General features: G+C 38.1%; 1 protein-coding gene across 1 annotated transcript in view; it reads left to right on the forward strand.

Annotated features, from left to right (window-relative positions):
• The first annotated feature begins 10,217 nt into the window (after positions 1 to 10,217).
• The window catches only part of LOC148032022 (ethylene receptor 2-like), a 52,291-nt gene continuing 46,527 nt past the window's right edge, over positions 10,218 to 15,981 (forward strand). The window contains exons 1-3 of the mRNA XM_087682648.1: positions 10,218 to 10,658; positions 11,317 to 12,296; positions 12,495 to 12,863. Coding sequence (XP_087538774.1) covers positions 11,388 to 12,296; positions 12,495 to 12,863 — 1,278 coding nt within the window. The 5' untranslated portion in view covers positions 10,218 to 10,658; positions 11,317 to 11,387. The remainder of the gene's footprint in view (positions 10,659 to 11,316; positions 12,297 to 12,494; positions 12,864 to 15,981) is intronic.

The following is a 15,981-nucleotide window of genomic DNA, read 5'->3' on the forward strand; positions in this document are numbered from 1 at the left end:
AAAGTTTTCATCCACTTATACAATATCAACCCGAAAAAGAGAATGTTGTTGCCGATGCTTTAAGTAGAAGACCGACTATTCACAATATTTCTATGATATGATTTGACTCTCTTCTCCCTATGAAAGATACTTATGACCAAGACCCTACTTTTCAAGCTGATTGGAATAAACTAATTGCAAATAATTGGATTCCTATTGATTCATTATCTTACACCGATGGATTTATGTTTTATGAAAAAAGATTATGTGTGACTGTTCCATTTCGATCATTTGTTTTGCATGAAATTCATTGTCCCCCATACCAAGGTCATAGAGGAATTATATCTACTTTGCGTACACTGATTGAAGATTTTATTGGTCACACATGGAAACTGATGTATCTAATTTTGTATCTGAATGCCTAATTTGTCAAAGAGTTAAAAGATACCATGGTAAACAATATGGTTTATTAATGCCTTTACCAATTCCAAAATGACCATGGGAATTAATTTCAATGGATTTTTACCTAATACTAAAGCTAATCATGACATGATTTGGACTATTGTTGATAGGTTTACCAAACAAGCATATTTTATTCCATGCAATAAAACATTAACTGTATCTCAAGCTGCTCAATTGTTCTTGAAAACTGTTTTCACTAGCCATGGTTTGCCAAAAGTTATTATTTCTGATCATGATTCTAGATTTTGTAATAATTTTTGGATTACTTTGTTTGCTAACTTAGGAACAAAGATTGATTTTTCAACTGCATTTCATCCTAAAACAAATGGCCAAACAGAAGCTAATAATAGTACCATTTTAGATCTTTTGCATGCATACACAATTTCAAAACCGCAAACATGGGATACATATTTACATTTACTTCAGTTTGCATATAATAACACACCACATACAGCTACATAGAAAGCACCATTTGAAATTATTTATGGATATAGATTGCCTACACCTATTACATCATTATCAAACAAAGTTCAAGCTGCTGATGATATTGCTAACATGCATGCTACTATTTTTTATGAAGTTAAAGATATGATTGACAAAGCCCAGCAATCATACACAAAACAAGCCAACAAGAAAAGAAAAGCTATGAGTTTCAAAGTTGATGATTATATTTGGCTACAAATTGAAAAGCGAAGATTATAAAGTGTTGACAAACACCCTGTTGTAAAATTAGCCCCTAGATTTTATGGACCTTTCAAGATCATTCACAAAATCAATGACAATGCATTTAAACTAGAATTACCACAACACTGGAAAATCCACCACCTTTCATATGAGTTTATTACGACCTTTTAGAGGACAATTACATGTACACCCTGCATATGAAAACCCTCCTTTGCTAGAAGAAGAAACTGAAATCCTTGAGCCTAAAACTATTCTAGATAGTGACTTTATGACCACTAGAACTGGTCGTAGATATTCTAGATATTTGGTTAAGTTTAAAAATCATATTGTTGAAGAGGCCCAATGGATGCAGGCTAGAGACCTAAGTGCTTTCCCCACACTGCTGGCTCCACATTGAGCTACCTCAATTGCTATCCCACCCCCGGGGTATGATGCCAGGAGGCATATTCCATGGTGGATTCCGTGAGGTTTTGCGGTGGATTCTATAAAATTTGATTGCCGGGGCTCATACACAATGTGGATTCCTTGTGCGAAAAGTCGATGGGGACGCCTGTCCTTTTCAGGCATCTTGTTAATTTAATGTGCAAGTGGGTCATTCCATAGCAGGTGATTCCGTAAAATACATATTTAAATTAATAGACGTTTATGAGTTTAGAATGCGCACTCGTAATAAATTAAGGTTAGGATTGAGTTCTAACCAATTTATTTATTTTGTAGTTGAAGACTGCTAGGTATTCACTTTTGTCGGTTTACTTTTATTATTTCCTAACAATTGTGAATGCTTCAGTTGATGTGTGGAGCAGGCAGCGATGGTGTTGGGAAGCACAGGAGGATAGCGTGTATTCAAATCATTATCATTTTTTATGGGCGTGCATCTTAGGCATGGCGCTAATATTTTGACACGCTTATTTATTGAAGCGTTTGACATTTATTTATTATTTTTGTATGCACATGGGTGCACGATTTAAATATTTGTATTGGACATTGTATTTGGGTACCGCCCAACTCCTTAGGCGCCCAATAGCTTTAGTTCTTTAGTGGAACAAAAGTAAACACAAAAGCTAAAGCATGCTATTTGTAAATTGGGCTATTTTTTGAGCTTGGAGAGGAATAATATATCAAATACATGCTTTATGGAGCGCTCACACAAGGCATGGGGAGAAATTGTACCCAATTAGTCTCTTGCTTCATGTCGTGCAAGCTTTATTCCTTGTTCTTTGTGCAAAAGTAGAGTTCTTTTGTTCTTGGGGACCTTCCGGCGCTCACTACGCGCGCATACAGCATCCGATCCGTGCACCACTTTAGGACCCTATGATCCCTTTAAACTCTAAACTGATTGCCATACAAGTGATGGTGGCACTTCTTTATCACATGTAAAATAGGATAGTTTGATGCATAAGCTAGAGCTCCCTTGGCACCCTTACCACCTCCTATCTAGGGTTTTTCCTATGGAGTTATTTCTTGCCATTAGGGCCAGTGTGAGCTCTCCAAAGCGATAAAACCAATGCCCTTGTGGAGTACGGTTCCACAACTAGCCTTGGGGGAAGTTTACTGCACTTCTTCATTTTAACTTTTTAGGTATACATAACCAAGACAATGAGCTTATCATCCATTAATTAGAAAAACATTTATTTCACATAACATCAATCCAACTAATCACTTTGAATATTCCATAAGAACAAACCAACTTATATTGGCTAGGAAGACTATCTCTTCCCCAAAACAATGAGCCTTCTCTCAAAATACAAATTCATCAAACTAGAACAATGTCCTTTGAATAATTTGCAAAAGAATATGCATTCCATAACAGCTTATTCTTCCTTAGAGTGCAATCACAAAGTGATACATGCCACTCTCCCTAGTACTTAAGTCAGATGTTAAAAATAACACATTTTTGGCATTTTCTGGACATCAAATGCTTTTTTCTTAAATGATTCAATAATTTAACATACATAACCTACACATAACTCTCTTCATTCCAACCCCCTGAATAATGTTTACTTAACCAAGTGATCATTTCATCATTTCTATGCAATAGCAAACTAGCTTAGGTAAAAGAAGTCAAACTTTGTAGGGAGCAACTAGGCTTACATTATGACCAAGAATTTGTTATATTTGTAGTTGGATGTTTTGGACCCAAAGTGTTCCTCTTGCTTGGTCGAATACTCCCATCATTTGAAGCTTCAATCCTTAACGAAAAGATCGTAGGCTCTTTGAGGTAGAATTAAGGTCCTCTCTCTCTCTCTCTCTCTCTATGTACAATGTTTTCTTCCATGAAAAAACCTATGTTAAAAGCTAAAGCACTAAGGCTTTTATAGCCTCAGAGGGGGGCACCATCCCTTTCTCTCCTATTCGTTACTCAAACATGTGTGTGGCATGTGTGTGGCTTGGAATGAACATGGGGGTGACTAGTTTGCATGATAGGGAAAAAAGAGGTTGATTTGATCTACATGTTGGTGCTGTTGATGTGTGTGATAGTGCCAATCTACATGGTGGTGAGGGAGTTGGATCATAACTTGTGATGGTGGTGAGAGACATGATGGTGAGGAGGCATTCAACAATCAATGAGGTAAGCAAAATAAGGTTTTAAACGTTTTTCAATTTTAATTTCTCTTTTTTCCAAAAAATCCCTGTCTAAACCCCATGTCTCGAGGGGCATCACATACATTTTCTTTAGGGCTCATGTATGTAGATTGATTGGGATTTTGCCCTACTATTGGAGCCCCTTTCAACTTGGATGAATTGAAATATGATCTAGAATTAATGAATAAAGGTCGTGCTCTTGACCCATATGGGTTACCTCATTAAATTTAATTGTTGGAGGTTTTTGGGAGTGACATGTGCACGATGCTTAACTACTTCAAGGGGAATTGTTTCACATCTAGCTACATCAATCAACGGGTCATCAATCTTACTCTTAAAATCCAAGAAATACATACACTAGGGCACTAATGACCCTTGACTATGCTTGTCACACCATATAAACTTATGGCTAAAATGATAATTAAGTTTGTTATTCCAAATATTGTACAAAGGTACCAATATGGGATTTTTTCATGAAAGAAGGATCTATGATCCTATATTGACTGTCATGTTGGGGATCCCTTCCATTATTTCTAGTAGCAGTGATTTCTTGCTTACCATTATGGACTTAGAGAAAGCCTATGATAGAATTGGGGAAGCCTCCATTGTCATGATATTGTAGTTCTCATGCTTTGGTATTTTGTTTCACAGTTGATTATAGCTCTCTTTTCCAATGGTTTTGTAGTATTTACATTAATGGATACTTTATTGAATCATTTGACCTCAAGAGGTATGTTAGGCAAGGTTGCCCCTTAGTACCTTTGTTATTTGAATTATGAACACAATCTCTTAGTCCAATTAAACTAAAATGCATTAAGGCTCAATCAATGGGATGACTTTGCCCAATTGTGAAGTATTTTGTGCCCAAATGTTTCATGACAATAACTCTAACATTGTTAAGCCTAAAATTAGTATTTGCAAGATTTTTTTGGCTATCTACAATGAATTTGCATATGTACTATGCTCTCAAGTCAACCATCACAAAATTGAAGTGCTTTATCTAAGCTAGTCTAGTCCCCTAATAGGATCAAGGATTTTGGCTTTAAGTTGATTAATAAGGGCAACCTCTTTAGGAACTTGGGTTGTCATATTGGTTGGGGTGTTTTCATGAGGCAAATACCAACTCATTCCCATGTAAAGTTTGAGGCTAACTTGAAGCCAGAAAGTGATATCCAAGAGATATTAACAGGTTAGGTGCTCGCCCTCAAGGGGGCTCTTATGCCTATGATGACCTTTATAGCCTCCTTGTTCTCCTTTTCCAATAAGTGCTAGTAAAGACTAAAAGGTCCTTTTAGGCTTCTTTTGTGGTCATATAGGAATCATTCCACTTGGCATTCTTTCTCAGGGGGTAATATTACTTCATCTAAAAGTGAGAGGGCACAAGCTTGGGGCCATTTTAGTGGACAATAATGCATCTTAACTTTAATTTGTTCATAAGGCTAAAATTAAAAAAACATTAGGCTATTATCATGAGTTACTTGATTCATTTACTTTCCTTCTCACGAATAAATGGCATCACTTGGAATGGCAACATGTTCTCTTTGCAAAGAGGGTTAAGGTTAAAATTGATGCCTCATGCTCAACTTGTATATTGCTCAATTCTTGGAAACTTGTTTGTGATCATTCTATATGGTCCTTTGATGTAGACCATTGAAGTGATGGCTCTCCCACAAGGTTATCTACCTATAACATACTACATTCAATGATGATTTCTCCCCTACACTTGATAACATCAAAGTTGCTAAGACCCTTTTTTGTAAGTGGCTACAAAGAGGTGTGAAGCTAGACATTCCCTAGTAAATTTTAGCTTAACAACAAAGGAATACAATGGTTGTAGAGGATTCTAAGTAGAGAGAAAGACTCTTGGCTAGGTGCTCTTTGGACCTAGTAATGAGAGTTTTTTTTAAGCAATTGAATAATTGCAAGGGAAATATAGTTGGGATAACTTCAGCAAAGAAGTGACTTTGAGTAGCACTGCTCTACATGGATCTTGAAGATCTAAGAAAACTAGAGTCCTGAAGATCCAACAACCTCTGTCAAGGTGTGGAAGAAGAGACCAACACGTTTGGAAGGCTACCAAATCCTTCAATTTGAGTGTGTTGCTTTGGAGAGTGGTTTGTCTAAAGTTCCCCACCAAAAATGTCATTAAAAATTTCACAAAAGTCTCCATTGTAGAGGTGTCGTGTCGCATGCATATGAGATTCTTATACATTTATTGTGGGGCTATGATGAAGCATAAGAGGAAGATTAAGTGCTACATGAAATGTGTAGGGTTATCATGGGATCTTCTTAGGGTTATTATAATTAGAAGATTCTTGTTTTTTGAGAGTGAGATAGCTTTTGGGAGAGATTGGGTCAATTTATTTTGAATGACTTTTCTTGTTAAGTTTTGGTTGGTTCCGTAGCTATCTTCGGCCAATTGTCTAAAGTCTTGTCTGAAGTAGACCCTACCTATAAGGTCACTCGTAAGCTTCTTATGAGGTTGGTCTATCATTAAAAAATATGAACTTTAACAAAGTTTGCAATAAGTAAATAAATTTGTGGCTACAAATCAATACTAAAACTATGAGTCATTTGCAACTCTAGTCATTTTATTAAAAAAAGACAAAACAATGTTGATATGTGAACCTTTATTTCTCCCTAATTGACAACTCTTCTTACTCCACCAAACAACAAAGACAACTACATATCAAAGATATGTGGAACCACGACATAAAATATTTGATCTTTCTTAAAACTTTAAGTAATTAGGTGAGGGGGGAAAATGTTTACCCGCAAATAAAATCTTGAAAGGATGGAACCTTAATCCAATATATGGGAACAAATTGTTCCCCACACACTTATTCTCCATTCGCACTTTGTGCGGAAGAAGATAAAATAAACTAGCATCCAAAAAATGCATACCTCTAATTGAGCCTAATGTGTGAATACTTTTGATCTTCACCTCTCAACAAAGTTACAAATTCAATTGTTTCACAAGGCTACTTACGTCTTGCATATCCATTTGATGGTCATGAACAATGCTTACAAAATTACTATCCAAGCCTCCAAGAGACATTTAACTACTTCACAAGCTCTCCATCAACATAAAAGATGTCAAATGGCATCCATCCTCCTACATGTGGCAACTCACCTTCAAGATGGCATCTTGATGACATATTGAGGAAAGAGATTACATGTGCCACCCTACATTTAGAACGTCTAGGAAACCTCACATTTTGTGCTTCATTAGCTCACATATTTATTTAGGGGCTCTTCTCTAGTGTTTTTCCTTGGATTTTAGATGTTTTGATTCTTTTGACCCCCATTTGTTAATACACGAGTATCTTGCTCACTAAACAACATGGCAATATATTAGAGAAAAGTATCATTTCAATCATGTAATATAAGCATATTAGTAAGACCTTTGTAGAAGATCTTAACTACAACTCTTTAAGGTGACAAGGATAACAATGTGAATTTAAGAATGTGAGTGTTGTTTGGGTTAATTTTCCTCCCTCAACCATTACAACAATTAGAGCTTAGAGAGAGCTAATAATTCACTAACCTAATATAAATAGAACTTCTAGCAACATTTTGGGATGAACATTTTTTAAGCAAAACATGTTAAGCATATGAGCAAGAAGAAACAACTTAAGAATATCATATAATGTTGTAAAAATTTAATGGTATGAAAACCTAATAGTTTGAGGGTAGCCTATGTTGAATATGATACTAAGAAGGTTTTGAAGAATCCATGAGTAAAACCTCTTGAGCAAAGGTTGATGGAGATGAGAAGGGAGGTTCCTGCAAAGAAACCCTTTTGTACATAAGACATCTAAGATAATTTCGATACAAACGGGTTTCTTTGCTCTTAGATGTCTTATTTACAAAAGGGTTTTCTATTCTTATTTACAAAAGGGTTATCTCGCTTTTGTAAATAAGACATCTAAGGAAGTTTCGATACAAAAGGGTTTCTTTGCTCTTAGACATCTTATTTACAAAAGGGTTTTTGATTCTTATTTACAGAAGGGCCCTCTGTAAATAAGACATCTAAGATAGTTTCGATATAGAAGGGTTTTTGATTATGACATCTAAGAGCAAAGAAACCCTTCTGTATCGAAACTATCTTAAATGTCTTATTTACAAAAGGGTTTCTTTGCAAGAACCTCCCTTCTTATCTCCATCAACCTTTGCTCAAGAGGTATTACTTGTGTCTTCAAAACCTTCTTAGTATCATATTCAACATAGGCTACCCTCAAAGTATCTTAGAATCCCAAAAGTAAAACCTCTTGAGCAAAGGTTGATGGAGATGAGAAGGGAGATTCCTACAAATAAACCCTTTTGTAAATAAGACATCTAAGATAGTTTCATCATTAAAACTATTTTGGAGGTATCAAATTCAAATTTGCCATAATTTCCTTGTTTGTTTCTAAGTGTAGTCATATGACCACTCAAATCAATCAAAAGAGGTCATTTGAGCATATCAAAGGGTCATTTTATATCAACTCTACCTTTTATAACTAAATTTTAATAATTGTATGTTTGTGTTTCTCAATTAAATATAGGTATCTCCTCTAAAGAGTAGTTGCAAATATATTGTGAATAATATTGAAAACGAGGTTAAAAACTATTGCCTTATAGATATGACTAAGTGTCATATATGTACATACATACATACATTACATGTGTATGTGTGGCTATGTGTGCACGCATGCATGTATTAATCTCACTATAAATATATAGATATAAGGCACATTTCTTTAATAAGTATATTTTAAATACTATCAACTTGCTTACACAAAATTTATAAAGGACATGTGACAACATAGAGATTTATTAGATATTTAAGCAAATGAGTGAGTTTTTAAAAAATAAAGGAAGGTCTACTTCAATTGAAAATATTGTGCATAAAACATGTTTCATAGAGAGATACTAACTTTAGGTGATCTCATGTATTTCACTCAAATGTAACCTACTCAAAAGTCATTGCTCATTAAGTTGACTGATTACAACCATTCAAAGTATCAAATAGTACATTTTTATTACATAAGTTTATGTTCAAGCAACATAGAGGGGCAATCTACAAATGCAAACTATCAGAAATGATGATATGGTTGTTTTGGCCCACACATTGAGAGTTGAGAGTATCCAAATGAGATTTCTACTTTCAAGACCTTTTATAATAGGGCACACAAAATTGGTCTATACAGGGACCATTTTGTAATAAAGTATTCTTTAATAGACAAGTTAGAACAAATGCCTCTTTCAAGCCCGTTGATCATTGAAAATCAGATGCCAAGTAAGAGGGACATGAATGGACAAACACAAATGTCATGGATGAATGCAACTCAGTGTGTTTGTGTATTCTATGTGGATCTCTTTATAGAAGGTCGATGATGGAAATGACCTTGGCATATTCTCTTACACAATTTGTACACTAGAAGAAAATAATCACAAAGTGAAGTTCTTTGTGCAAAAGCAATGGGTCATGTGCTCATGATGTATCAAACACTTGACTTGTAATCATCATGCTAGAAAAAATGGCTACCATGGTAGCTAGAAAGGAAGATATTGAGTACTTAATGAAGTTTGGATTGTGGTATTCTATGCCTAGTATTCAAGGCAAGCCACTAAAAGTAGAACATATCATAAACAACTGGATTATTAATGTGCCAGGGAATCATAACATCAATATTTATTGCCACACACTTTTAGGCACAATTTTGGTTCACTACAATGCTTGGAATGCTCCATATCATTACACCATTTTTCTCACATTTTCCTCACCATGGTGAGGAAAAAGCTTCACTTTAAAGTGTTTAAGTCTTCATTCCACTCTCTAGGTCCCAATTTGGGCATAGGGATTGAGAGAGGCTGGCTTGATATCAAAATAGTTATTATGAAGTAAGAGGGTCTTTGCACATGGCACATCTAGCTTGTTATCAGTGAATATTGAACTTAGCTTCCTCCTCTCGTAAATTTGCCATTGAATGAGAAGTTGAAGATTTACTCAAATTATCAAAATGTAGTATATCCATTTGTAATGTCATCAAAATAAAAAAAGTTAACCAAATGAGGCATCGTTTTTAGGTGTGAAGCTCAGGACTTATAGTGGCCATAAATGAGAAGCGAAAGTTTATTGTTTGCACGATGAAATTGTCATAAGTGTACCCATGTAACAACCATATTAGTAGAGCTATTGCTCACTATCACTAGCATCTCTTTCCCCATATTACTAAATTAGTGAAGTAAAAACCATGTTAGCAGAGCTAATGATAACTATCATTGGTATGCATGAAGACCTCTAAAAGTTAATAGAGCTTGAAACAACCATGTTAGTAGAGCTACCGATTACTATCACCGGCATCTCTTTTGCCAAATTGCTAGCCTATAATAGAAAACCCACGTTGGTAGAGCTACTGACAACTATCGCTAATGTCTCTTTTCCCTACATTGCTAGCCTACTGATTAGAAAACCATGTCAATAGAGCTACTGATAACTGTCGCTAGTACACGTGAAGACCCTCCAAGCTTAGTACCGGAGCTTGGAACAACCATGTTTGGTAAAGCTCCTGATAACTATCGCCAGTGTCTCTTTCCCCAGATTGCTAGCCTACTACTGATCAAAGAAAAGCATCACACACATTCCTCTCACATCCTTCCTCCCTTTACCGCTTTCTTACCTAACCTCTGTGTCAGCCATAGCTCGTGAGCTCTGTCTGTGCGCGCGCGCGCGCGCCTCTCCGCTAATCTGACCTCGTCCCACTCTCAAAAGTAAGCTGCGCCTGCAAATTATATTCGCGTTGCCCCGCATGCGGCCCTTTTGGGTGCCCCCATCCGGGCAACCCAACTGCATATGGCAATTCCTCCAGTGATCGTTCTGCAAGCTGTCTGCCTAGGGTTTTCTCATTTTGCAGAGGAGGCCATCGGCCTCGGAAACAGTGCGAGGCCAGAGGAGTTGCAACAAGGTAAAATGACAGTCTCATCATATTCTACCCCCCTATCAATTCGCATTTCAGATGTTTGTCTCTCTCTCCAATTCATCACATCAGTTTCGAAGTTTTTATGATCGACGTAGTTCGCCTCTGCGTGGAATCATGCATTTCCGCCCGCACCTGTGTGGCGTTCCACCAATAGTGGCTGGATCTCGGGTGGAATTTTCCATCCTGATGCCTGCTGCACGTTCACATAACCCAATCAAAAGTTTAGGGGCATGGATTCTCTTCTTTTTTAGCTTTGCAATGGATTAGCAAAATTGCCCGTGATTTAGTGGGGAGGTTCTTTTTTGAAGTGGTTACCATTAGTTCGTGATACCAGTACAATTTTCGATACTGACATCTTGGATAAAAATCATTTGATGTGTTGTGTGACACCAGAGTTTCAACCCGTAGAAGAAACTGTGACCCATCGGGCTGTAAGAAATTAAATGCTGCTGCATAATGTGCTGTTGTAGATTTCAGATGTCAAGTTTGTAGGGAATGGTTTGTCTATTGTTGAATTTTAGTTATCATTCTCATAAAAAAGATGAGTCTCTGCTCCTCACAGTAAGTCCTATGCTTGTCATCTTGCAGTAATCGGCTGATTTATTTGGTTCATCACTAACCTTTTGCTGGTGTGCTTTGGTAGGCTTTACCATTGTATAGTCTCTCTTTGACGTTGGGAAGTCAGTGCAGTACGAAAGTTGCAACTGTACTGCAATGGACTCCTCCTGCAACTGTGTGGAGCCACAGTGGCCCCCTGACGATCTTTTTATGAGATATCAGTATATATCAGACTTCTTTATTGCACTTGCATACTTCTCAATACCTCTTGAACTGATCTACTTTGTAAAAAAGTCAGCGGTGTTTCCATACAGATGGGTTTTAGTGCAGTTTGGTGCATTCATTGTTCTTTGTGGTGCAACACATCTCATAAGTTTGTGGACATTCACGACTCACTCTCGTACTGTCACACTGGTGATGACTATTGCAAAGGTATTGACAGCAGTGGTTTCCTGTGCTACTGCACTGATGTTGGTCCATATAATTCCAGATCTTTTGAGTGTAAAGACAAGGGAGCTTTTTTTGAAGAATAAGGCTGCAGAACTTGACAGAGAAATGGGGCTAATAAGGACACAAGAGGAAACTGGCAGACATGTCAGGATGCTGACTCAAGAGATCAGAAGTACTTTGGACAGGCACATGATTTTGAACACCACACTGGTGGAGCTTGGGAAGACACTAGCATTGGAGGAGTGTGCACTTTGGATGCCCACTCGCAACGGGCTTGAGTTACAGCTTTCTCATACACTTCGGCTACATAAACCAGTGTCAGTGACGGTACCTATTCATCATCCTACCATCAAACAAGTTTTTAGCAGCCATAGAGCCATGGTTATTTCTCCAAACAGTCCTGTAGCCATGACACGTCCAAGGACAGGCAAATACATGGTTGGTGATGTTGTAGCAATGCGGGTCCCTCTTTTGCACCTCAATAACTTTCAGATTGCTGATTGGCCAGATCCCTCCAACAGGCCGTATGCTCTTATGGTGCTCATGTTACCATCTGACAGTGCACGCAGGTGGCATGCTCATGAGTTGGAGTTAGTTGAGGTTGTTGCGGAACAGGTATCCTTCTATACATGATTCACAGGCACTATGTTGGTCTACTTATCTGTGAGCCATAAGATTACTTTCTCGGTGTGAGCCTATGGCCTTGGCAATCTATTTGTTAATGTTGGTTAGATACTTGATGATTGTTTTACAGTGGTTTATGGATCTTTTTATGAAGCAACATCACACCAACGCTGGTTTTGTCTCCATTAGGTAGCAGTTGCCCTCTCTCATGCTGCAGTCTTGGAAGAGTCAATGAGATCGCGAGACCTCCTACTGGAACAGAATGTTGCTCTGGATATGGCTCGAAGAGAAGCAGAGACAGCAATCCGTGCAAGAAATGATTTTCTTGCTGTCATGAATCATGAAATGCGAACTCCGATGAATGCAATCATCTTGTTCATGTCTCTTCTGAAAGAAACCGATTTAAGCCCTGAACAAAGGTCAATGGTAGAAACTGTGCTTAAAAGCAGCAATCTTCTTGCAACACTGATTAATGACGTATTGGATATGTCACGGTTGGAGGATGGGAGCCTCGAGCTTGATATGCGCACATTCAACCTGCCTGCCCTTTTTCGAGAGGTGTGGTTCTGGGTGTTGTACCTTCTTGCTATGGCTTTTCATTTGCTAAGAGTATGGCAACATGTCATGTATTTAGTTCTTCTGACATCCAACTTCAGAGAGCATGTTGGTTTTCTGAGAAATATGTTCTCTCATTTGTGTAAGACCATTTGATAGTCATTCATGCAAGAATGCACCATGTTATTTTGTAATCACCATTTCAAAATTATTATAACATTCCTTATGTGTTGGATGTGCCTTTGCTTGCACACATGTCCAAAGCAAGACACTAAGGGTTCTCAAGAAACACCTTAGTACCGTGTTTTGTATTTCTTCCACTGCATTACTCCTCAGACTTAATGCACTAAAAGCATCTCAATAGAAAGCACTGGTATGTGGTTCTTCTAATATTCTTTTGGTACTAATGTACTAGGCTTGTGTTTCAGTTCAGCACGAACCATTCAGGTATTTGCTAGTTCTGACCTGGCTTGAGACACCAATTTTCAGCCCTCTCTTGTGGCTCTGTTGAGGCATTATTATTAGGATTTCCACCAATGCATAATTATAGTGCATTATCTCCTTAAACCAGTCCCCAAAAGCATTCAATTCTAAAACACCAAGAATAAATGGCCATATTTGAACAGTAGGAAAAATGCACCAAAATCCTCTCTAAATAGTGCCAATTGTTTATCATTCTTCATCTCTGACCATTATCACTCTCAGCATGGAGCCATCAGCCTATCATTCTCACACTGCTGCCAACACCCCATCTGGAGGAGCTGCTTATCATTATTCAGCTGATCTTCATGCTCTATGGAGAATCTGCACCAGCTGCTGCCTGTTGCTACCCATGACGTTTTCAAGTCTATCCCTCACCCTGGCAACCTCTTTCTCAGGTGGCAACCTGATTTTCAGCATCCCTCTGCTGCATTTTCATCTTCCATAGGTTGCCTTCAACCTTGCCGCCCATATGTCCACACAGCCAGTTGACATGAGAGGTGCATCAGCGTTTTGCTAATTGGAGGTCATTTACCAGCCGGCTACATCATTACAACGGTGTGTTTCTTGCTCCACCAGGCTGTCCAACAGCTGCCCAGCCTTCCCACACTGCCCTGAATGCTGATGTTATCATTGCCTATACCAAGTTTTCGCCACTGGACCTGTGCTTTGCTGCCATCCTTATCCGACATCATCATTTGTCATTGTGGACTGTTGCTGCTGCATTTGGATATTTGTTACAAGTATGACACACTCTTGGAGCTATTTTTGGCGTCTGACACCACCCTCAGCTCATCTCATCCCCAATCCTTGGAGACAGAGGTTTGAGGCCCGTTTGTAGTATATTCAACATATCAACATTCATTCTTCATTCATCTTCCGAGTTCTCATCATTGTGAGTTGTACATTACACTTTGTGCTTGTTGTACACTTTGCAGTTTTCCATCTATGCTTGATCAATTCTTTACATGGTATTAGAGTTAGCACTAACATTGATACCTAAGCCTTGATTTGAAAGCTTGGGATTGAAGGGAAGTGGGAATGCAAGAGAAGAATGTCTCAGCTAGCATCACCAAAGCAGTCCTCCTCATAGCCTATTTTTTCCGTGCTGATACTCCCCTTATGAAGGCTTTGAGGGTTATGACCTTATATACAATTCAGAGGAGAAAGGTGCATAACAGCCCAGATTATGATGCTAATGAGGATTTGCAACTCCCAATGTGAGGAGGACACTTTGACATGGGAGAGTTGCCATATCTGGTCTTTTGGAACTCATTAGATTTGGTGAAAGGTGAACAAGTTTTTCCATTTAGCAAGTCCTTGCTTATTTACTTCAACAAGCCATGGGTGTAAGTGTTTATGATAACCTCAATCCATACCATTGTGTGAACATAAAAAGGGGTGGCTCAAGGTAACATCTCTCTTTCATTAGATGTTGCTTGTGGTGCATCATAATATTTTCAACTCCCATGCATTTCATCCACATCGCGATTCACAAACACACTCCTTTGTATATTTACCCATGCGTCCATTGATACAATACTTCAATTCACCGGATGTACACAATCCTTAGCCCCATATATTGAAATTAGCCTTTGCAAATAATCTAAAGAGCAATGATTATAAATGAATTGGCACATGTAAAATAAATTATAGCAAATAAACAAAAGATTCACTCAACAAGAGAGCTAGAATGCTTTTGCATGGTAGATGACACATGATAGGCCTCAAAGGTTGGTGCCTCTTTTGGTATTTCTTTATTATTATTCAAAGCTTGCACAAATCACAAATGACCTATTGTTACAATGGATTCTAAAATGCAGCAAGGCAGCCTTGGAAGGTGTCTGACAGCTGCAAATGCAGCAGATTGGAGCTAGATAACTGTTAGACGGGCAAAGAGTAGGGAGAAAACTGCAAGCGCAGCAGCTGATGATGACATGGCAGCTCACAATGGACCCAGAACAACATAATGTAGCTGGCTGATGATGTGGCAACCTGAGACGGCAGCAAAAGACAGTGAATGCAGGCTGGTTGATGACATGGCAGGCTGGGCGGTAGTTTCAGATTGCAAGCACAATTGTTTTCTACACACTTTGCAGTTGGTGACGATAGTAGTAATAGTGGATCAAAGATAGTAGTAGTGGTGGCTGGCAATAGTCGCCTCAACGGTAGTAGTAGATTCAAGGCTGGAAATAGTAGTACTGTGCAATAGAAGGCTGGTCAGCAAGCGCTTGTAGATGGACAATAATGGTGTATAGCTCCGGTTGAGATATCCTCTGTGTATGGGGTATGGACAACAAAGCTTTTGTTTTGCAAGTTGGAAAAACAAGATTGAGGTTGGATAGAGAGTTACTGAAACTAGCCTTTCTTCTTGGATAGGGTGGTAAATAACCCAATTAAGCACTTAATTACAAGAATTAACAAATTCATAAAATTAAAATGCACACTTTATAATAAATCTTGGACATTGGACAGCTTGTTGGCCCCAAAACTTGTGTCCCTTGTGGTATTTCTTTAACTTTTATTGCAAGTGGATGGAGTATAAGAGGGATCCTCTAACCTCCTCCGCTAATCCAAGTGCCTCTTGTTAAAACTGACCAACAAGCCTCCAAACTAATTTGCCCCTTGGTTTGCTTAGGGA

The sequence above is a fragment of the Lygodium microphyllum genome, chromosome 8 (genome assembly GCF_053477565.2).
Source record: "Lygodium microphyllum isolate KBCC chromosome 8, Lygodium_microphyllum_v1.1.10, whole genome shotgun sequence".
Classification (NCBI taxonomy): domain Eukaryota; kingdom Viridiplantae; phylum Streptophyta; class Polypodiopsida; order Schizaeales; family Lygodiaceae; genus Lygodium; species Lygodium microphyllum.